Raw genomic sequence first — 22,370 nt, 5'->3', positions numbered from 1 at the left:
TTCTTTCTTTCTTTCTTTCTTTCTTTCTTTCTTTTTTTTTGGCATCAAGAGCCAATATTCAATGTTAAACAAAACTGTCTCCCAACTCAGAGTTACAGTGAGGTTGTGTACCTGTAACAGGGACTCTCTGGGTGTCTGGGGACGGGGGGAGGGGGAGCCTGCACCTGACTGACGCTGGCAAGGGGGAAGGAGGTGGCAGCTGCTGAACGAGAACAAGAATCCAAATCTTTAAGCTGGCACTTGAAGCCCCGAATAAGCCGAACTTGAGGCTCCTCCCCCATGACCCCAGGCCTTCAGCCGTGTCTCTGCTTTAGCCCGGCTCCTTCCTTCCTCTCTAGTTAGAACATTGGAAGCATCTGCCCCAAGGGTCTGTGAGGTAAAGGGTTGCGCCAACTGCCCGGCTCCCTACCAGCCACGACCCTCACTTCTCTGTCTGTGGTAGTTGTCACATACTATGGTGGGTGACTAGTTGCCTCATGGTCGTAGGCCCTGGAGGCTAAAATAGTTCCCTCTGGCTCTTCACAGAAATGGACGTGCTTCATGCAGGAGCAGCCCTTTCCCTAGCTCCAGGTGGATGGCAATCTAGCCCAGCAGCTCTTCTCCCTGCCTGAAAGTGGGCACAAGTGACTGGCACAGGCCGAAGGCTGGGCCAACGCCATTTCCTGTCTTTGAACCTCTTTTCTATGAAGCTGATAGAACGTGAGTCAAACTGAGCACAAGGAGTAAGTGAGCTTAAGAATGAAGCCAACTCAGTGGGAAAAACAGAAAACCCGTGTGAGCCCCTGGATCCAGCCAGTCCTGAAGCCATCATCCCTGGATTGTCCATGAGACTCTAAGCTAGGTTGTCACATATGATATGCTAGGTTTGAAAGTACGGTTCTAGGAGGCAACCTGACTCCTGCACCTGCCTTATGTCCTAGATAAAATGGAAAAAGTCCCCTACTCATAAAAGCCCATCTAAGCTCATGCAATGTGTCCCCTATGCAATGTGCACTCAAAGAAATAAGTACTGGGCTGGGAAGGTGGTTGGGTGGGTGGTCCTTGTCACATGCTGCTGAGGACCTGAGTTCAGACCCTCATGAAAGCCGGCACCCCTTCTGTAAGATAAGAGGCAGAGAGAGAAAAGTCCCCAGAAGGTCACAGGCCAGTCAGCCTGATGTATGCGGTGAAGAACAGCAAGGGGCTTTGTCTTGAGGTGCAAGGCGAAGACTTGGGATTGAGTCATGGCCTCCACAAAATGTACACATGTGCACACACACCTCATATCCACCAAAGATCAAGGCTGGACTGCCAAGGCCATTGAACCCCTCTTGTCTGTGATGATGGTTGGATAAGAGAGCACTTTCAGGGTTCGGTTTCTTCCTCTAGGCCCATCAGGTGACCAACAGACTTTGGAAACTACATACACACTCACACACAGTGCGTGAATATTTGGGTGTATTTTCCCTTCTGTTTTGACTCCAGTTTGAGAATCAAACCTTGAGCCTCACACATGCAGCAAATGCTGGGTTCCATCCCTAGCCCTTGAGTTTCTGAGACAGAGCCTCACCGTGCAGTCCAGGCTGGCCTGGGACTCATGCTGCTCCCGCCTCCTTCTTTAGGACTGGGAATACAGGTGTGACCTTGTACCTGGCCATCAGCTTTTCTTTTAAGTGACTAAGACATGTGGCTTTTAGGATCCAAATGATCTCAGCCACTCCACTACAAGGACCCTATGAAACGGGACTGTCTCTTCCATCTCAGCTCTGTGACCACCTACTGGAAAGTATGTTCTCGAAATGAGTAAAGGGTTCCTTTTGACACTGAATAATGACAAAGAATACTTACAGACCTCTCACCCCTGGGCTAACCACATTCTGAAGGCAGTTCATTCACACTTGTTTATTTTTGAGTCAGGGTCTCACTATGTAGCTCAGGCTGGTCTTGAACTCACATCCTCCTGCCTCTACCTCCCTGGCCCTGTGATTAAAAGCATGCACTACTATAGCTAGCCTTCTTTGCTTAATCTTAATTACAGTCCTATGAAATACGTTATTTTATTATTCTTATTCTCTAGATACGGAAATCAAAGCCAAACCAGGGTTTTTGCCAGGTGGTGGCAGCGCACACCTTTAATCCCAGCACTCAGGAGGCAGGTGAATCTCTGTGAGACAAGGCCAGCTTTGTCTACAGAACAAGTTCCAGGGCAGCCAGAGAAACTCTGTCTCAAAACAAACAAACAAACAAAAAATGTCGCCCACAGGGCTGGGGACATAGCTCAGTTGTTGAAATGCTTGGCTAACATGCAAAGGCCCAGGTAAGGTGGCCCACAACTATAAACCCAGCCCTCAGGAGGTAGAAGCAGAAGGATCATAAATTCAAGGTCATCTTTGGCTATGTAGCAAGTTCAAGGCCAGCCTAGGCTACCACCCTGTCTTAAAAAATAAAAATAAGCACGGCTTGGTGGCCTGTGCCTTTAATCCTAGCACCCAGGAGGCAGAGGCAGGCAGACCTTTGTGAGTTAAAGGTTAACCTGGTCTATAATGAGAATTCCAGGCCTGTCAAAGCTACAGTGAGACCCTGCCTAAGTAAATAGATGTCCCACTTTTGACCATCAACAAAGTCTCAAGTACTCTTAAGTACTTTTCTAGACACAACTTCAACAAACCTATTTGGTAAATACTATTTTTTTTAACCATCTACCCCCCCCCCCTTTTTGTTTTCTTACCAAGACAGGGTTTCTCTGTGTAGCTCTAGCTGTCCTGGAATTCACTCTGTAGACCAGGCTGGCCTTGAACTCACAGAGATCCGCCTGCCTCTGCCACCTGAGTGCTGGGATTAAAGGTGTGCGCCACCACCTGGCTTTTATCATCACATTTTACAGATGGGAAACTGAGGCTCAGAGAAGCCAAGCAACTTCCCCAGGGTTAAAGGACTAGAAAGCAGTAGCCGAAACTAGATTTGAACTCATGTAGGCTGACATGACTGTGTTCTGGAAACATCTGAACCTTGCTTCTAAGAAGAAAAAAAAATAAGGGCATGCATGGCAGGATTGCCAACCCAGAGGAATTTCAGCCCAAGATTCAGTCGAGACAGTTCTAAGTGCTACCCCTGGATTCCGTTGGTCCCCGGCACCATCTCCTTTCTGGGCCTCCCGCCCAGAGTCCCCAACAGCTGTTGTCAATTATTTCTAGGTCTTTCCCAGCTTCTCCCCAGACTCTGACCACATCCCTCTCCCTGCCACGGTGAGGTGGATCAGACATGTGGCCAAGCTTCAAAACTGCCTTCCCAAAATATCTGAGCGACCGGCAGGCAGATGGAGACGGTTATGAGGGCGCAGGAGGGGAGTGGATTAGAAACAAGCCGGAAGATGCCAGTGTGAGCACCACCAGCATTGGAGGCAGGGTGGGCTGGGCACCCCTCCCTGTGGCCCCAAGGATAGCACCACCAGCATTGGAGGCAGGGTGGGCTGGGCACCCCTCCCTGTGGCTCCAAGGATACAGGCCTTGCTCAGGTCCGCCAAAAGGCATCATCTGAAAAGTGCTAGCAGCTAAGATTTACTGGGCATCTACTTGGTGCAGGCCTAGGGTTGGGCATTAGGACAGTTTGTCATGCTGTCTGGGAAGGGGACACTCCGACACTGGTCCTCCTTTGGAGGCTGTAGCCTTCAAGAAAGTTCTTCAGAAAGAGCCCATGTCTTTTTCTGCTTGGATACTTAGGCTACTTGGAGTGTCCCCGAGATTAGCAGCACCCGGCTAGCATCTCAGATGCTTGGTGTGAGAATGGCTGAGCAGGCGCCTCACCGCCAGCTGGTGCTCCCAGCTGGCCCACAACTGAGGGAGCACAGAGAAGCCCTTCTTGGCTATGTCCATGGTAACTCAGCCTATCCCACCCCACCCTCTGCCCGGCTTGCAGTGGAGAGGATGCTGGGAGGTAAATTTCCAAGTGGGTTTTACTCACAGCCATGGAGGAGTCTGGGCAGGGAAAGGTCCCAAGATCTCCACTTCATCTTCGCTGGACTGGCAGCAGCTGGACTCGTGGCACCTCTGACAGCAATGTCGGCAGGTCCATCCGCACAGCAGCACATCAGAGATTCTAGACAGAAATCCCTGAGGCCATTGGGGCAAAGAGGAGGTAGGGAGGAGGGTGAGGAAGAGGGAGAGGAGAGACAACACCCCGGATTATAAGCAACCCATCTGGGATGTGCCCCACCCCAGAGCAGAGTTACTGGTAGGAGAAAAAAAGATTTTGTTTCCCTCTCCTATTTATGCACCGTGGGCACGGGATGGCAAACAGAAGTGACTGCAGCCGGTCGGAGCAAGCAAAACACTTGCAGGTGTTTGCCTTTGTAGTTTATGTGTGTGCCTTTCTTGACAGGTGGGCGGTTATTACAACACGGAGAGGGCCAGGCAATATGTTCTCAAACAGGCATGCATAGGGTTCTCTCCCGGCAAAAGAAAAAAAAAAAGATACTTCAGGAAAAATAGCCCCAGGGACATGCAACTAAACTGAGGGAGTCCGACTTAATTGGGACACACATGCTGTCCAGGACGTCCCTTTGGCCAGGGTCTCCCTTTTGGTCGGAAGGAGCAGAAGAACTGTACCCTTGCTAATACCCTGTGACTCAGTACTCAATCATGCCCCAGCCCCACACCAGACTCCAAACAGAAAGGCAAGCATTTGATTAGAATCCAGACCAAACAGATGATTGAATTAACCCACCTCGTTCAGTGGTTCCAACTGCCCTTTTAGAGAGCCACGGTGAAGCCAGGGTGAGGGGCAGAGAGGAGAGAGAGAGGGAGGAGAGAGAGACAGAGAGAGAGACAGAGAGAGAGAGAGACAGAGAGAGAGAGAGAGAGAGAGAGAGAGAGAGAGAGAGAGAGAGAGAGAGAGACCAGTTTAGCAATATTCCAGCAACTCAAAGAACAGCAAGACAAAAACAACAGAAAGCAGCACCCTGCGTCTTTGCACTCACCATTCTGGGGAGGGAGCTGACTTTACTACCAAGGTATGGCTATGTTTGCAGGGCTGCTGGGAGCCTCTTGGTTAACTAACAGCGAATAAACGGGGAATGTGAGCCTTTCCATTGGATGTGCACCGTGTGCTGTTATGAATCAGAGCGGGTAGACAGACCGTCAAGCTACTCAAGACGCAGCCACACTTCGGGGGACTCGCAAACCTTCCCAGACTGAAATAGCCAGAAGCCAACCCAAGAGGGCCTGATTAGCTAAACTGACAGGCCGACTCCCCCCCCCCCCCCCCCGCCCCTGCCAGGGCCCTACCTTCCAATTCTGCACCAATCCTGCTGGTGGAGAGCTTCCTTCGACCACCCACAAGTGGGGGAGGGGCTGGAAGGAAGCCAGGAGCTGGCCCTCCCTCCCTGATGTGGTTCCACCCCAATCTCATCTTCTTCTCACAGTCCCCAAGCCCCAGACTCCCTCCTCTTCTTCCAGAGAAGGGCTTCTCCGCGCAGTCAGGATTTCCTTGTTTTTTCAGTTATTACATTTCTTTAGTGCGTGTGTGCATTTGTGTCTCTGTGTGTGGTCACAACCATCCACCACACTACGCGGCGGTCAGAGGACAGCTCTCAGGAGTCCATCCTCTCTGTCCTCCACCTGGTTCCAAGGATCACATTCAGGTCATCAGATTAATTCAAAGCTAAATCAAACACATGATCAAAATAATCCACCAGGCAGGTACCAAATCCTGCAGACCAGATTAGGGCAGTTCCTAGACTGGCCAAAGTCAGGGCGCTGGAGTGCACAGGGAGCCAATGGGGAGGAGACAGTCTGGGTTTGTTTCCAGACGCTAACATCTTTCTACTCTTGCTCTTCCTTGTAAACAAAGCAAGAGGCTAGCAGGCTGAGGCTAGCCCAGTCCGGCTCAGATTTAATGCTGAAGTGGTCCCCCTGTGTTTATTTTTCCAACCGCCTTCTGTTTCCATCATATGATCTTTGTCCACAGGTGATTGTTTCCTTTACAGACCTTTGGCGTGCTTGGTGGCTTGCTGGCTGTCCTGAGAGAGGGTATAACTCTGTGCTCCAGACCTGGAACGCTTCATCTTCCTACCTCACCCTCCCAAGTTCTGGAATTATAGGTATGTACTATCATGCCTGACTTGATTTTTTTTGTAAGTTAAAATAAAAAAGAGAGCTAGTTATTTTCACTGTTTATGCATATATACACATGTGTATATGTATATACATATATATATGTGTATATGTACATATATGCGTATGTATATACATACATACACATGTGTATATGTGTGGTGTGTGTACATGTTCCTGTGAGTGCTTATGCACATGCATGTGCATGTGTGTATGTGGAGGACAGAGGTCAATGTCAGCTGTCTTCCTTATTTTGACACAGGGTTTTGACCATGAATTTGGAGCTCATCAACTCCAGGCTGTGAGCCACGGGGACTCTCCTGTCTGCCTCCTCCCCAGCACGAAGGTAACACGCCACCACACTCAGTTTTCACATGGGTGCTGAGGATCTGAACTCAAGCCAAAAGAGTCCAGTTCTAGAAAAAAAAAATGTCCATTTATAATAGCCTAGGGATTGGTACTATTAAGTACAACTCAGGGTCCTTGAAGTGCCACGGGTCGTCTTGTGGGAAAGCACTTAAAGTGCTCATCATGGGTCCTCCAGAACCCAAACTCAGCCAGGCACAGGTGCTGAAGGTCACAGGTCATATGACCGAGTAAGCTGGGAGGGAGGTGGGCTCTGCACCTGGATCACCTTTTGATGATTTCTTAATATAGAAACGCTGTGTGGCTCCCAGCCAAATAAATAAATGCACCTTCTCCGTGGCATCTGAGACAAGACACCAAGAACCACCCTGGCAACTTTCAGCCATAAAAACTACGCCCTCCTTGGGCTCGCACGAGAACCGGCTTGAAGATGTTTGCTATAAGCCGAGCATAGTGCTGTGTGCCCATCATCCTGGCCCCAGGACGCTGAGCAAGGGAGGCTGTGAATTCGAGGGAGGCCAGTCTGGACTGCGCAGTAAGACCTTGTCTAGAAAGAAAAAAGTCAAACAACTGAGGGCTGGTGAGACGGCTCAGTGGGTAAAGGTGCTTGCCACCAAACCCAATGACCTGGGTCGAATCCCCAGGACCCCATGGTGGAAAGAGAGAACCAACCCCCACAGCTGTCACACACGTCTTGAAATGTGCAGTCCTCCCCAGTCCTCCGGGTCCCCAGTCACCACAAAGTGAAGAGTTTAATGTGAAGTCATGCTTCCAAGCGCCTGTGGCATTCCAGCAATTTACAGGTATGTTCTCAGGCATGGGCGGTCAGAAGAGACCCATGGCAAGCAGAAACGCTGCCTGACGATGAACACCTTTCTCAAAGCCCAGGTAGAAGATGGTGCTGCAGGAGCAACCCAAGGCAGGGACAGGGGAATGGGAAGGAGGCCCCAAGGCCGGGGTCTCATTCTGCCTCACCCCATCCTTCGGTTTCACTCTCCAGGTACCCGTGGAGAACTGATTCAAGCCAGGAAGCATAAAGAGAAATCCCCAGGCATCCTACACAGAGGTGCGCAGACTCCAGCTCACAGCCCAGTAGTAGACCACTACCCAGTTCTCCAGCAAAGAAGGATTCCTATTTTGTTTATTTTATTTATTTTATTTTATTTTATTGAGACAGGGTTTCTCTGTGTATCCCACAACTTGCTGTGTACATCAGTCTGGCTTAGAACTCCCAGAGATCCTGCGTACCTCTCTGCCTCCACAGTGCTGGGATTAAAGGCATGTGCAACCCCAGCCCGGCAGATTTGTGTATTTTTAAATGGCTGCAAAACATCCAGATGACTATTTCCTGACTTTCAGAAAGTCCCTAAAACTCACTGTCCACAACAAATAAAGCTTCGTGGGGGCATGGCCACGCCCACTCTCTGACCTCCCCCTGTGCTTGCCTTAGTGCTGTTTCCCCAATTGAAAAGTTGTGACGGAGGAAAAAGAGCATTACTTTCAGTGATCCGTAGAAGTTCCAAGGCTGTTTCTAGGAGAGAAGCCAAGACCTCTGAGCTGCAGGACTTACCCGTCCCTCTCCCAGCCTACAGTTCAGAACCCACTGTCACTGCTAAGGAGCTCCATGACCTTGGCAAATGACAACTTTTCTGTGCTGAAATACGGTTTAGGTAGCTGAGTAGTGACTTACCACTGTGATCCCAGCACTCAGAAGACAGAGGCAGGAGAATCACAGGGCTAGCCTGGGCTATATAGGAAGAGCCTGTCTCAGAAAAAAAAATGTATGAACTGGATGAAGAACCATAAAAACTTATTTCACCGTTCTCTGCTCCCTCCCTTGGGCATCAGAGGGGCAGGGACTGTGACCTAGGTCCTAAGTGCTGTTCCATAATTGGTGTCATCCCGGTGTCCTTGAGCAACTGTTGAACAGTATTCTGATAACTTCCAAGACACGGTGGATGTACAGTAGTAACAGTGACCTTCATTGAACTTGAAATCAGGACCTAGGCAATCTATGAAAAAGCAAGACGTTCCTGGGGATCAAAGCTAGAGGAGGAGAGGGTCAGGTTCCACCAGGTGGCAGACCATCTGAGGAACAGGGGACAAGGGATCGTGGAGCTCTAGGGGGTCTGTAGTCTGTCCTCCCCCCCCCCCCCCCACAAATACGCCAGGCTGAGTCTCTGACTCTGCTCCCTTCCTCTCCGGGTTAAGAGCAGGCAGCCCTAGAACCCTCGCAGCTCCTCCGATCTGTTTGCGGGTCCCACTGCGTGACCTTGGCGATGCCCTGCCATCACTTCTCAGTTTGTAAAAGAAACGGGTTTCTTCTCAAAGCAGCAAGGTCCATCCCCACCCGTCCCCTCCAAAGCGGGGGGGGGGGGGCGGAGGGGGGAGCACTTGGATATCCTCTTCGTCTGGGAATCTTGGGGGCACTCTGTGAGAGGGATGGGGTGGGGGCTCCTGCACTTCTCAGACCTCAACAGACTTAAAGTAACCATCCTCATAGCCTTCACCAGGGTGCTCTGGCCTCTGGATGTTCCCACCCCTCTGCACCCAGTGCCCGGGCGAACGATGTCCTTGTCCCTCCAGGTCTGAACAGCTGCCTCCAGCTGGCTCCACCGGCCAATTAGCCCGAGCCGTCACCACGGCAACGGGCACTGGCGGGCCGGGTGGCTGGCGCGCCCCGGGCCGCCCTACCGCGGCCCCTCCCCTGGGGTGGGTGCCAGGGGGACGGTGGGGGGGGCGGCGTGCAAAGTCACCCTACAGTCTCCCCTCCCAGGGAGGCAAACAGGAGGATGCAGGTCCCACGCGGGGCCCTCCATACCGGATCTGAGGTACCCTGCCCTGCTCCAGGACACGCACAGGTGCCTGCTCTGGGGCACCCGTTGTTTTGTTGTTTTTTGTGGTTTGGGTGTTTTTTTTTTTTTCTAGTAAGTTTGTGGGAGCTGGGTGGTGAGCACTCCCGCGTCGCGTGCTCCCGGCGGAGGGGGCGCGGTCCCCGATATCCCCTGGCGGTCGCCCCCAGCCACAGTCCTACCTGGATATACGCCATCTTCGCCCGCGCTCACTCACTCCAGCCCGGGCATGGCGTCGCCACAGCCCCTTTGCCCTCGCCGGTCCGGCGGGGTGGCACGACCAGCCGGCAAGACACCAGTGGGCGGCCGGGTAGCCCCAGACGTGACTGGCGTGACTGATGAGCGCCGCCCGCCCCTCCGCCGGCCGCCCCGTCCTTGCCCAGCCCTGCGGGGCCGCCTCCCTGGAGCGCAGAACCGGGATGTCCCGAGGTCCCCTGCTTCAGCCTTTGGTGGACCAGCACCCACACTCACACCTTGGGGAGCTCCCGGGTTGCAATAAAGCTAGGACGCCTAGCCTGGAAGTCCCAGGCGAGCCGCGGGGACTGCGGCGACCCCGGCGCAGGCGGGGCCGGCGACGCTGGGGCCCGAGCGCGGGAGGCGGGGGAGGGGATGGGGGGGGGGATCGCCAAGGGGTGGGAGGGGGCGGTGCCCCGGTCAGCCCCGCCGGCAGGCACTAGAGTCGTACCGATCCACTGCCTGATCGACAGCAGGAATTCCGGGGCAACTGAGCGGCTGAGATGACACCGCGCAGCCCGCTGTGGGATCTGGAATTGGAAGGTCCCCTCCATACCGCCCTCTTCCCAAGCGGTTTGGCGAAGTTTTATGCTAGCCGCACCCGACGCGCCTAGAACCGGGCTAGGGTGTGTGTAGACGGTGAAGGGCAGGCACCACCTATTTAGGGTGGACCTGGCAGTCCCTAGGACAGTACTGGGGCAGGGGAACTCTCACCCTCCCTCAGTTCTGCGTGGGCCCCTTTAACCTAATCCGCTCGACAGGAGCCCAGGGCGCAACAGGTCTGGCGTAGGGCGGCCGTGCAGCGACACCCAGCGCCGGGCTGAGCCCGGGGCGTGACTCTGCCCGAAGGCAGCTGGGACCCCAATATTCAGGACCTGTCGCGGCCGGTCGGCTTTGCCTGCTGACCCTTGGGTCTGGGCCCCCCACCCCCACCCCACCCCCCACCCCCGACACTGGAAGATCGCCAGCACATCTCCCAGCCCAGAGTCTCAATCGCAAGGCCACCGAGGTCGGTGCAACCCTCCGGCTAGGGACTTGAGGCGGAAGGTGGCCCTCCCGGAGTTTCTATTTTCCATGCCTGGCAGCTGGTGTCGCTGCTCACCAACTCATCAAGCTTGTCATTCCAGCCTCTTGGCGGCCCTGTCTTTTCACCAATAAAAACGGGGTCAAATTTCTGCCCAGGCTAGCCTCCGGGGGAGATAAATGAGTAAAGGAATATGGAAGTAATTAAGTATGTAATGCACACAAGGAAAAATCTAGCATTTGGGAGTACGACATTTGTAGCACAGCATGCGACATGTTGAATAACTCGATCCTCTGAGCCTAACAGCCATCACCTTCACCGGAGCAGCTGGGCTTCTTGCAAGAGAACCCGGAGGTAGAGCTTGTTGACTGGCGGCCTTCCCTCACATAAGGAGAGGTTGGGGAGAGTGGTTGGACCCTTGCATTAGATTCTGGCTGTTCCCTCCTGCGCCTCCCAGTCATTTGTCCTAACTGCTTGCAGCCTCACCGTCTTCTGAGATGCTACAGTGTGCAGACTGTGGAAGGTTAATTGAAGCCAGTTGGATTGATGGGGCGACCTTCATATGTGCAGCTAAGGGGAAGTGAGATTATTTTTTCCAGTAGCGCAGTTGCTTTGGGAGTCACCCACACTCCTGTAAGTAATCCCTCGTCCATGCTCTGTGAGTAAGCCAAATCAACTGTGGTTCTCCAGCTGGATTTTGGTAAGTTCGTACTTTGCTTTGTCTTTGGAGTCCTTTGTGGGGAGTGTTTATGTTTCCGTTGGTAATGAACGCCTTGAGCGGGGCTGGCGAGATGGCTCAGAGGTTAAGAGCACTGACTGCTCTTTCAGAGGTCTTGAGTTCAATTCTCAGCAACCACACGGTTGCTCACAACCATCAGTAATGAGATCTGGTGCCCTCTTCTGGCCTGCAGGTGTACATGCACGAAGAATCCTGTATACATAATTAATAAGTAAGTTTTTTTTTTTAAAGAATTCATTGAGTGTGGGTAATGGGTCCAGCAAGTCCATGTTTTCAGAGCAGTCTCAGCAGATTCTGTCCCCTGTTTAAAAATGGGGAGGCTGAGGTACAGAGAGGTTAGGCTACTCTTTTTTTTCTTAAAAAAAAAAAAAAAAGAACTCATTGAGTGTGGGTAATGGGTCCGGCAAGTCCATGTTTCCAGAGCAGTCTCAGCAGATTCTGTCCCCTGTGCTGGGTTTAGCCCCTGTTTAAAGATGGGGAGGCTGAGGTACAGAGAGGTTAGGCTACTCTCCAAGGCCCTGACTGCCTTCCTCACACTTGCCCCTTAACCACATTACAGTATTTACCTGGGTATATTGTGCGGGAGGGGGCTTCACAGAGGAAACATACTTCTTGGAGAGATGGGAGGGGGCTAGAAGAGTTTGATAGACATTTCTATAAATAACATATAGCTTACATTGTTATTATTAATTTTGAAATCAGTTCTCGCTATGTTGCCCAGGCTGGCCTCGGACTCTAGCACGCATTACTGGGCCCTGCTAACCTAAGCCCGTCTCCACTTCTGTCTTTTATCCTTGGCACACACTCACTATTTTAATTTTCAGATAAACTTGAAGTAGACTCCATTGTTATCCCTCTGCTTAGATATGCAGAAAGGAGACATACAGAGGCAAAAAAACTTGTCTAGAGGGTACATGGGTTCCAGGAGCTCGGATCCAGTAGGAAGCCTAAACTTGACTCCTTCCCCCTAGCCACTGTGGCTGTTGGTCCCATGGTGCTTGATCCTCGGGGGAAGGGAGACGAACCTCTTGGAGCAAGCTTAACACATTGCTATCTGTCCCCTCCTCTCATCTGGTCCCTTTCCCCCTTCCCTTCCTCCTCTCATCTGGTCCCTTTTCCCCTTCCCTTCCTCCTTTGCCCTCCTCTCTGCCCCACCCCCATCGCCCCATCATCATTATCACCTTAACTACCCCCTTTTTCTCTTCTCCCTGGTGTTTTGCAGATAAGGTCCCACTGTGTGCCTCAGGCTTAGCTCAAAGCCCTTATGCAGCCAAGACTGCCCTCAAACTTTCCATTATCCTGCCTCTGCCTCCCTAGGGTTGAAATTACAGGCATGCACCATCACACTTGGCCCTTGGTATCTTCGTCTTTTAAGATTTGAAGTCTGTGAGAATACTAAGGACCCTAGCAAGGAAAGTGTTTCCCTGGCGTAGGGATCATAGAATCTGCTCATCTATTTCTGTTAGTATTAAATGTCTTGGTTGTATGCTAATACCTAGCACAATGGGTGCTAATAAATGTCTAAGTGCTTGCGGAGTGGGTAAATGAACAGGAACGCCTGCTAACAAGCACGATGCCCACACTCGGGTGCTGAGAACATCACACTGGTCCCGGTTTAACCTCTGCTGGAATTCTGCAAGTTGGGACAGTGGCATCTCTCTCCCTTTTACAAGTGATTGATTGGAGTTCTTGATTGGAGGGCAAAGCGAGTTAGTGACTGTAAGGAAGGGATAAGCTGATCTATTTCCTAGTGTCGGCCCAGCTGCTCGTGGCTGCCCCACCCTCAGATGAAAGTGTCACCCAGAGATCAGTTAAGGCCTTCTCTGATGAGTGTACAAGGTCACTCCAAGACTAGATTCCAGGGTCCTGTGACCTTTTGATCATCTCTGTCCTTCATGCGCACTTGAAGTTCAGCTTTGAGTTGTCACCTGAATGCAGACCAAGGTTTCTCCTGACTTACTTATGGAGTGCCCAGGGGAAGCCCCGAGGGTACAGAGCAGGGAAGCTGATTCAGAGTGATGAGGGTCAAGGATGGCTTCCTTGAGGGACTGTCCTTAAACTGAGTCCCAAGAACTGCAGACTTCTAGGGATTGTTCTAGGGGCTAATGATGCTTGAGTTCAGGGACCTATGGAGAGATGTCCCTGTGGTCTTTCTCAGCCCTGCCAAATCCCACCGTTTACACTACAAAGGCAGGCAACAAAGCAGAACACATGATCTGACCACCGGAAAACCTGCCTTACAGCTGCTGTAGACACTTGAAACACCATTTGTATTCTTCTTTATAATGTTCTATTTTATAAAATTTGTCTATTTATTGTGTGTAAACATATGTGTGTGTGGAGGGAGTGGAACAGGCATGTGTGTGCCACAGGGGGCACACAGGGGTCAGAGATGACTTTCAGGTACCTAGTCTTTCCCTCTACCACATGGGTCCAGGGATCTCAGATTGTCAGGCTGGGCAGAAAACACCACTATGGTCACAGAGCCTGTGTTTGTACTCCTTACAGCTTGAAAAGCCAATAATTATCAGGCCCGTCCACTAGATCTTTGCATTGAGTATGTCAGTAAAGAAACACGTATAAGTTGGGTTTGATGGCATACGCCTATAATCCCAAACCTTCAAGAGGCTGAGGAAAGAGCATTAGGCATTCTGGGTCAACCTGTGATCTGTGGTGACACCCTGAATCAAAACCCAAATGATAACTACAGTCTAAATATTTGTCTCTATACCCACAGGCAAGTGTAGTCTTCACACCGCTGCAAGGAAACTGCTCTTTTCGACAGATGAAGACCATTACAGAAAACCACAGCCAATTAAAATACAGAGGTATGAAACTTAGTCCCAGCAGATACATCTACAAGACAACTCCTGTACCGAAGGCGGAAGGAACTCCTCAGAAGGGAGGGTGGCGAGATCACAAGAGCCAGAGGATCAGGGAGTTCGTTGTGAGATTGCTTGTTCTGGGACTGTCAGAAACCACACCCTAAATCTCACCAACACGGCTGTCTAAACGTGAGCTGAGCAGTAGACATGTTCAATTGAACAGGAGAAAGACCTTGGGGCCTCAACCCTACACAAGAACTGCAGGCAATAAGGAAGGCTGAGAGGGGGAGAAATGGTCTTCCCCAGAGAAGACCAATTGTTTATTCAACACCAAATAGTCAGCCCTGAGAACATACATTTGAGTAACACTATTCAAACCAAGCAGGTTGTATTGATGTATATGCCTATATGCATGGAACAACAGTTCATGATAAAAAAAAAAAGGCCATTAATTTGAAAGGGAGTAAGGAGGGATATATGGGAGAGTTTAATAAAGGAAAAGGAGGAAATGATGTAATTATGTTATAATCTCAAAAGTTAAAGGAAAGCATAAAATAAGTAAAACTAAAATCCAGGGGAATGAGGAGAAAGATAAATATTACTATATTTCAGTTTGCCTAAATACTTTGATAACTGCATAGCCAAGTAGTTAATTTCTGTGATGTCTAATAGGCTATGTCCTATACTCATAAACCGTTCTCCTGAAATTCAGCCTACAGAGCTTCAGGACAGCAGGTGTGTTGGTTTAGCAGAGTGGAGGCGGCAAGCAGTTCTCAGATCACAGTGAAGCCAGTGAGGGTCCCCAAGTGCAGGGGACAGAGGTCAAGCAGTTTCCTGTCACTCCGTGAGAGAGAAGGCGCTCATTAACGGGATGTCTAAGGGCAAGTCCTCCAGACACAGCTGGAATCAGGGGTGGCTTAGAAGCCGTGGAGTCTCTGTCACCTCTCTCAGCTTCTTTAAGGTTGGGTTTGGTTCTTTTTTTTTATCATTGGCCCCCAGGGTAGTTTGCTTCTTGTGGCAAAAGTGGCGGGGGGGGGGGGGAGGAATGAGGGTTGGTGGATGTCCTTGGTTTACGTTTTTATGTTTGTGGTACCAATGAAGAGAGATTTTTATGTCACATGCTGAGTCAGAGGACCCAGCACCCTGCTAGAGCGAGACTGGGCGGGCAGCCAGCTTCATGTGGCATCACGAATCGCTGTCTGGTGAGGACCACATAGGCGGCAGAAAGGTTGGCTTTTTAAGAAAAAGATGCTGGAGACAGAAGCGTCATTCCCACCACGAGGTAGCCATGGCCCATCTAGGCCAGAGGGAAGCATAATGTTTGTGTGTGGAATCCTAACTCTCCTAAGGTAGGACACTGGGGACTGGTTTCCAGCTCCTCTCGTGGTACTGCTACCGTCTCCAGTTAAGATGAAGCAGCCTAGAGCACCAGGCCTTGGGTGGCAGATGCACGCACATAATAACAGTCTTGAGAAGGGAATTAGAGGTGGGAATGCAGTCTCCAGCCCTTACAATACCTATTATCATTCAAAAGTGCCAGGGCAGCAGAAACAGCCGTTGCCACCCATCTGAATGGTACAGCTTCTGGCTCAGGGGCTGTCAGTTTTGGCCGTTCTTTCTGATGGAACCTGTTGCCTAAGTCCATTTTAATTCTATGACATATAAAACATGTTCTTCCGATCCTGCCTTAGCCATACCTACGTCCCTCCCTGAGCTGTGTTTCTACCCAGAATGCCAAGGTAGTAAGAATGCTCAAAGCTAATCAAACAGCCATTCTGAAATAGGGAGGGGGGCTATCTGTTAAAACAGGGTCTCCAGAGCACAAGCTATGGTGCATGGTCATCAGAGTTCTTTTGGTCTCTGTCTTTGCCAGGGGCAAAAGCTCTGTCTTCTCTGTCTACTGGTGTGTGACTAGGGACAAGCCATTTCACTTCTGTGAACCTCAGTTTTCCTCATTCTCAAACTGAATATCCTACGCTTTCCTGCTGGGGCTGGATAGAACTCTAGCCACTGTGAAAAATCCACAAAACGTGGATACATAGTGCACCAGAAGTGGTTCCCTTTCTTTCCCCAAAGCACATATTTAACCTGGGGCTTCTTGTTTTATTTTATGCTTGGAAAATTGGAGTTTGTCAAGGAGCAAAGGGGACAACTTGGAGGTTGAAATCCTGGCTAGCGGAGTCAGCTAGTCTGCCTGAAAGTCCTGTTTCTCACTTCTCATGAGCTGTGAGACCAGGAATGTCTTTCTCCATGGGTCTTAGCCTCCTCCACAGTGAATGGGGTCAAAATCAGGGCTTCACAGCATCAGCACCCGCCTGACAGTGCATAGAATAACTCCGCATGTATCCCATACACTGCACTAGCCCCCAGGAGTTCTCAGTAAATGGTCTCTGCCACTCTCTTTTTATTCTCAAAGTGTATGGGCTGAAGATATAGCACTTCCCTAGCAGTGTGAGGCCCAAGGTAGTGCGCGCGCGCACACACACACACACACACACACACACACACACACATACCACACACTCACACACAGGCACACATTCACACACATGCATACAAACAAACACAAAGGCACATACATGAACTCACATGCACACACATGCACCCATTTGTGCACATGCGCACACATGTATCCATTCACACACATGCATACAAACACAAAGGCACATACATGAACACACATGCACATGCATGCACCCATTCGCAGACATGCACACACATGTGTACATTCACACACACAAGCACACACAAATGAACACACACACTCAACCTCCAAGACAAGTCCCTGTCAGTGTGAGTGATCCTGCAACTTGCGTACCCTGAATAGTTTTGCTTCTGTTCATGGCCCAGACTGAGATGACAGAGCCACCCCAGACACAGGTTATTCTTAAACTTGACTTACAGAAGTGGGTAACAATCTCATTAATCTCCCTCTTGGCAAACTCACGTAGACACTGGAATGTGGTAGGGTTAGGGACAGAATCTAGGGAACCCCAGTTTCTACCAGTTTTCCAGAGGATGCTTCCAGAAGCAGGTGCCACAAAGTTCAACCTTGACCTTAGCATGCTAGGACATCATCTCTGGGGTACTTCTGCACTTCTCAACTAGAAGGATGCTGTCCGTCAGCCAGACTGCCTCTGAGTGATGTCCACGCATTGGCTGTCAGGGCTCAGGGTAGGAGATGACAGGGAGGTGGGGCATGCACCCGACAGACAGACGGGACAGGCATCAGCTCTGAAGACACCTGACTCACCCGTGCCACTTGACCTCCTGCTGGTCTGCAACCTACCAGACATCGCTTCATCTTGCCTGCTGTCTGCTGGCGTCTCCCCCAAGGACCCTGCTTAGCTGAAGGAGTCGGATGATCTAGTCTTTCAAAACCTCTGGAACCCTGACACTAACTCGACTGAGGTTGGTAACCACAGTCAGCCAAACCATCTCCACCTCATGATTCAGAAAAGGAAAGCTAATGATTTAGTCTTCAAGAAGGAAAATCTGAGGGCGATTTAATAGCAGCCTGCGCATATGTGAAAGGGTATTTGCGCGGAATGGGTGACCACCTGTTGTCTCTCTCCCTCTCTGCCCCTCTCTCTCTGCCCCCCCCCTTTCTGATGCTAGGCACGGACATGACAACACAGATGTGACTTCAGAGGGCAGCGCATGATGTCTACTTTGCTGGGTTAAAGACGAGACATCAATTTGGGATCTGCTGTGTAGTTTTCTCCCAGAGGCAGGAAGAGGATCTGAGGCTGGGGGTTACTGCCACATGAGAACGGCACTGGCACCATAGTCAGCCTTGCTCCCTAGTTTTGTGCCCTAAGAGCATCTATGATTTCTCTTTTTCTTCTTTCCCCTCCCTCCCTCCCTCCCTCCCTCCCTCCCTCCCTCCCTCCCTCCCTCCCTCCCTCCCTCCTTTGTTTTTCAAGACAGGGTCTCTCTGTGTAGCCCTGGCTGGGCTGGGACTCACTCTGTAGACCATGCTGGCCTCAAATTCACAGAGATTCTCTGCCTCCAGCTGCCATGGTGATTTTCAAGGTCCAGTCTCTGGACCTGCATCTGAGGCAGCGACTGGGTGATGGACAGGACCCTCATAAGAAGGACGGAGTCTTACCCTGCTGAATGAGATGCCCTGGGCACCGGGACAGGTCTGTACTGGTACTGCCCCTGCACCCCTGCAGGAGGTTCTGATGCTGGTCCCAGAATGCGGGACCACAGAGACTCCGGCTTCATGGTGTAGTCCTCACTTGGAATTCCCCATTCAGGAATTTGGGGGCAGGGCCTTTGGGTCAATCCTATTCTTCTAGCAAGTTTTACTGGGTGTGTCTAACTTTTTCCACACTGATATTACGTTGTCAAATTACAAAGAAATCTCATACTGTGGCCCCGGTGAGATGGCTCAGCGGCTGAAGGACTTTGGCGTGCAAACCTGGAGATCAGAGCCCAACCTCTGGGACTCACAAGATGGAAGGAGTTAGTGGACTCCCAAGTGTTGTCCTCCTACCTCCTCATGTGACTGTGGTGGGTGTGCATGCTAGCACACACACACACACACACACACATACACACACACACGCACACACGCACACATATACACGCACACGCGCGCGCACACACACACACACACACACATACACACACTAAATTAATTCATCTAGATTTTTTTTTTTACAGAATGGTCCCCAGGACTGCACTTTTGGGAGGCGGTGAAATCTTTGAGAGGTGGGGCCTGATGGGATGTGCTCTTAAAGGGACCGTGCTCTTTGTTTCCTCCTTGTTCTTCCTTGTTCCTCGCTAGTTTTGAGGTGAGTAGGTTTGTTCTGCCATACTGAACTGATACCTTACCACAGGCCCAAAGTAACCAGGCCGGTCAGTTGACTGTAAGCCTCCTCCCTTTCTATGTTGGTTAGCTCAGGGGTTTCATTGCGGTGATGGGAAGCTAGCTTGTGCAGAGACCGATGCTGTTGTCTCGAGGACCGCTGAGGTCTAGAAAGGAGCCCCTTTAGATATGGGTACCTTTTCATCCATTGCCTCCTCCCATAGAAAGGATGAGAATGGAGAGTAGACAGGTGGACCATGTCCCTCGACAGGTGGAACACAGAAGGCAGAGTGTGACTCACAGAGACCCAGGTTCAGACAAGGAACAGGTCCACACTGGCCGCTCTGGGGAGCCTTAATAAGTCCTTTGAATGTGCACAGCAGCTTAGAGGATCAGATGGACAAAAAAGCTGGGAGCCCTGGGTATCTGGTTGGCATGTGGCATGCAATTTACTTGTTTCTCGGTGATTGGCTGCTACTTATTAGATGGGGGGGGCGCGGGTACCATCAGGAAAGCATGGCAAGAAATCCTTTCCTTAGCACCTTCTCTCTTCTAGGAGCTCACACGGGGCAGGATAGATATTCAAATCCCTCTCTCTCCCCTCACCTGTGTGTGCTTGCCCTCGTGTCTGTGTGTGGAGGCCAGAGGCTGGTGTTAGAGTGTCTTCCTCTATTGCTTTCCACCTTATGAGGTCTCACACTGGACTCAGGGCTAGCTCACCACTTCAGCTAGGCTCGCTGTCCAGCAAGCTCAGGGATCTGCCTGTCTTCACCACCAAGAGCTAAGGTTATACTACCATGACCAGTTTTTAACATAGGTACTGGGGATTGAACCCCGGTCCTCACGCTTGTGCACCAGACACTTCACCCACTGAGCCATCTCCCCAGTCCACAGATCTACCTGTTTTCCATGGAAGTCAAGCTGTGCCTGCCTAGCTGGTACCTGTACCCTTGATATGTGTGCCTGAGGGTCAGACGGAACCAGTTCAGCACATCCACGCTGCTGACTCTCCAGCTCCAGCTCTCCTTCTGTCTTCAGGCTGTCTGCAGAGATTCTCCAAATGTGTGCACAGCCCACATGCCTCCTCGGAGCCCCAAAGTCTCCCCTATAAGCAGCTGCTCCATTTCCCCAGACGCGGGCTTGAGAATGGGGCTCAGCAAACTGGCCAAGCGCGGCTTTACTGGAATGCATGCGTCTGTGACAGAGGCCAGGCAACAGCGGTGAGGCTGATGACCAATGGCAGAGACCTGGTGCCCTGCAGAGTCCAAGCTATTTACCATCTTGGAGAAGTATGTGACCCCTATCTGTGTACCGGGGCTAGGTTCAGCAGTAGAATACCTGCCTAGCCTGTGTGAGACCTAGACTTGAGCCAATGCACCCCAATAAAATAAAATGGTCAAGTAAGGCAGCATAATATTAAAAAACCAAATTCCTGACCTGCCCCCCTTTGTCCTAAACCTGCCTCTCTCACTGTCTTACTTCTCCAAGGTGCTTGAGTTGGAACAGAATGTTTTGAATTGTCCTCGATGTGTAAATACCTGCCACAATCACACTCAGTGCAACAACGGGGCTGTATTTATCAGAAATGTATTGTTGGGTGATACTTTGTGGGCATCAGTATATTCATATTCTCATGTATGCCAAGCTGACTTCCAACTCACTATGCAGCGGAGTATGACCCGAATTCTTGAGTCTTGCTTCTAACTCTGGGTGCTGGGGTAACAGGATGATACTGCCACATCTGGTTTCTACAGTAGTGCTGGGGATCAAACCCAGACCTTCGTTCATGTCACACCAGCACTCCACAGGCTAAGCTACACTTTACCCAGTCAATGTTGACCTCTTGATGTAAGGGAAACACAAAATAAGCTGTAAGGCAATGAAAGAATCATAATACGCTGCCCTTTTAAGAAGGTATTCTAGTCAAATGCACAGAAACTTTGTTGCCTGACCTTGCCTCCGTAAAGGGCACCAGCTGCAGGGCTCACTGCTCAAGTGTTCACGGAGGGAAGAGAGCAGTCCATACAGCGTCGCCTCGAGACTACAGGGGATTGAGGGGGAATGAGATCCTCTGATTAGCCTGACCCTTGGTGACCTGCAATTTCCATTTCACTGCAATCAAAGGACAGAAGTAAGTCCTAAGAGCCACGCTGGCTCAATCACAGGTACAAGGAGACTCTAACGTTATGATTGGCCCAGTTTGAATGATGTGCATATGCCTGTGGCTTAGAGGGAGGTGTGCACCATCACTAGAAATATATGGAAGAGGACAAGAACAGTTCCCAAAGGAAATAAGATGCTGAGAAAACAGAAACGCCAGGTGGCTTCCATTACTCCCAGGTACAGGGCAATCACAGAAGTCCGGTGGTGAAGGGAGGCCAGGCCATAACTGGCAGCATGACAGGAGCTCCCACGAAAATGCTTACTGAGTTTATATGGGTTCCTTCTTAAAGCCAGCCTAGTATACATTGCTATGCCTTGAATGTGAAACAGCTTCCATAGATCATATTAAATTCTTAGTCCCAAGCCAGTGGCACTATTCAGGACTGTTCTGGAAACATTAGGAGGAGGGGCCTAGTCAGAGGAAGGGCTTCCCTGGACACGTGCCTTTGAAGGTTTCTTTCCTAGCAGGAGGTGAAAAAGTCCCTTCTCTATACACTGTCCCAGCACATGGAGTCAAAGAGCCGCAACTCAACCATCTGAAACCACGAGCCAAGGTCAGTCTTCCCTTCCTGGAGTTGCTTTAGTATTTTATTTATATTGCGTTGGAAGCAGCTACAGGAGAGTAACCAATGCACACATTGGAGCTCTCCCTCAAGGGGATCTGGAAGTGCTGAAGATTGTGGGGTGCGTGTAGTCCAAAGCTGGCAGTCATGGTAGGAGCTACAGGTGGCAGCTCAGTACCCACTCCCTTCCACTCTGACCCTCCGGTGAGGTGGGAGGAGCTACTCCAGACTTGCAGGGCTCAGGAAAAAGATGCGGGCACTTTGCTCTCCATCTTCACCAAGTTGAAGACGATGGCAGCAGGCATTAAGTTACTCTGAAGGTTTTTGACAAAGAAGCAAAAAAATCTAAAATGGAAAAAAAAACACATTCAACAAATGGTGCTGACATAACTGGACACCAACATGTGAAAAAATGAAAATAGATCCATATCTATCGCCATGCACAAAACTCAGGTCCAAATGGATCAAAGACCTCAACGTAAAGCCAGCCACACTGAACCTTATAGAAGAGAAAGTGTGAAGTACACTTGGACGCATTGGCACAGGGAATACTTCCCAAATATAACCCTAGCAGCACAGACACTGAGAGAAACAATTAATAAATGGGACCTCTTGAAACTGAAAAGCAAAGGACATGGTCAACAAGACAAAATGGCAGCCTACAGAATGGGAAAAGATCTTCACTAACCCACATCAGAC

At 50.6% G+C, this 22,370-nt stretch overlaps 1 protein-coding gene and 1 long non-coding RNA gene across 5 annotated transcripts in view; one reads left to right on the top strand and one right to left on the bottom strand.

Moving 5' to 3' along the window:
- The window catches only part of Syt17 (synaptotagmin 17), a 69,898-nt gene extending 60,031 nt beyond the window's left edge, over window positions 1–9,867 (bottom strand). The window contains exons 1-3 of one of the 2 annotated variants that reach the window (XM_085692982.2): window positions 9,490–9,867; window positions 4,702–4,719; window positions 3,940–4,088 (exon numbers count right to left, since the gene is read on the bottom strand). In XM_085692982.2, coding sequence (XP_085549108.1) covers window positions 3,940–4,088; window positions 4,702–4,719; window positions 9,490–9,504 — 182 coding nt within the window. In that variant the 5' untranslated portion in view covers window positions 9,505–9,867. Of the gene's footprint in view, window positions 1–3,939; window positions 4,089–4,701; window positions 4,720–4,954; window positions 5,198–9,489 lie in introns of those variants that run through there. The other variant, XM_085692983.2, reaches the window with a different exon arrangement.
- Window positions 9,194–20,539, top strand: LOC125417106 (uncharacterized). 3 transcript variants are annotated; one of them, XR_015003049.2, is made up of 6 exons: window positions 9,194–9,286; window positions 11,046–11,515; window positions 14,042–14,132; window positions 18,060–18,274; window positions 18,801–18,931; window positions 19,833–20,539. It is a non-coding gene; the product is annotated as an uncharacterized LOC125417106 (long non-coding RNA). The 3 variants fall into 3 exon arrangements; XR_015003051.2 differs by having other exon boundaries at window positions 9,218–9,316; window positions 11,046–11,265; XR_007237049.3 differs by having other exon boundaries at window positions 9,218–9,316.
- The last annotated feature ends 1,831 nt before the right edge of the window (window positions 20,540–22,370 follow it).

The sequence above is a fragment of the Myodes glareolus genome, chromosome 7 (assembly GCF_982192425.1).
Source record: "Myodes glareolus chromosome 7, mMyoGla1.1, whole genome shotgun sequence".
In the NCBI taxonomy this organism is placed as follows: Eukaryota; Metazoa; Chordata; class Mammalia; order Rodentia; family Cricetidae; genus Myodes; species Myodes glareolus.
This window is presented reverse-complemented; position numbering and strand designations above follow the sequence as displayed.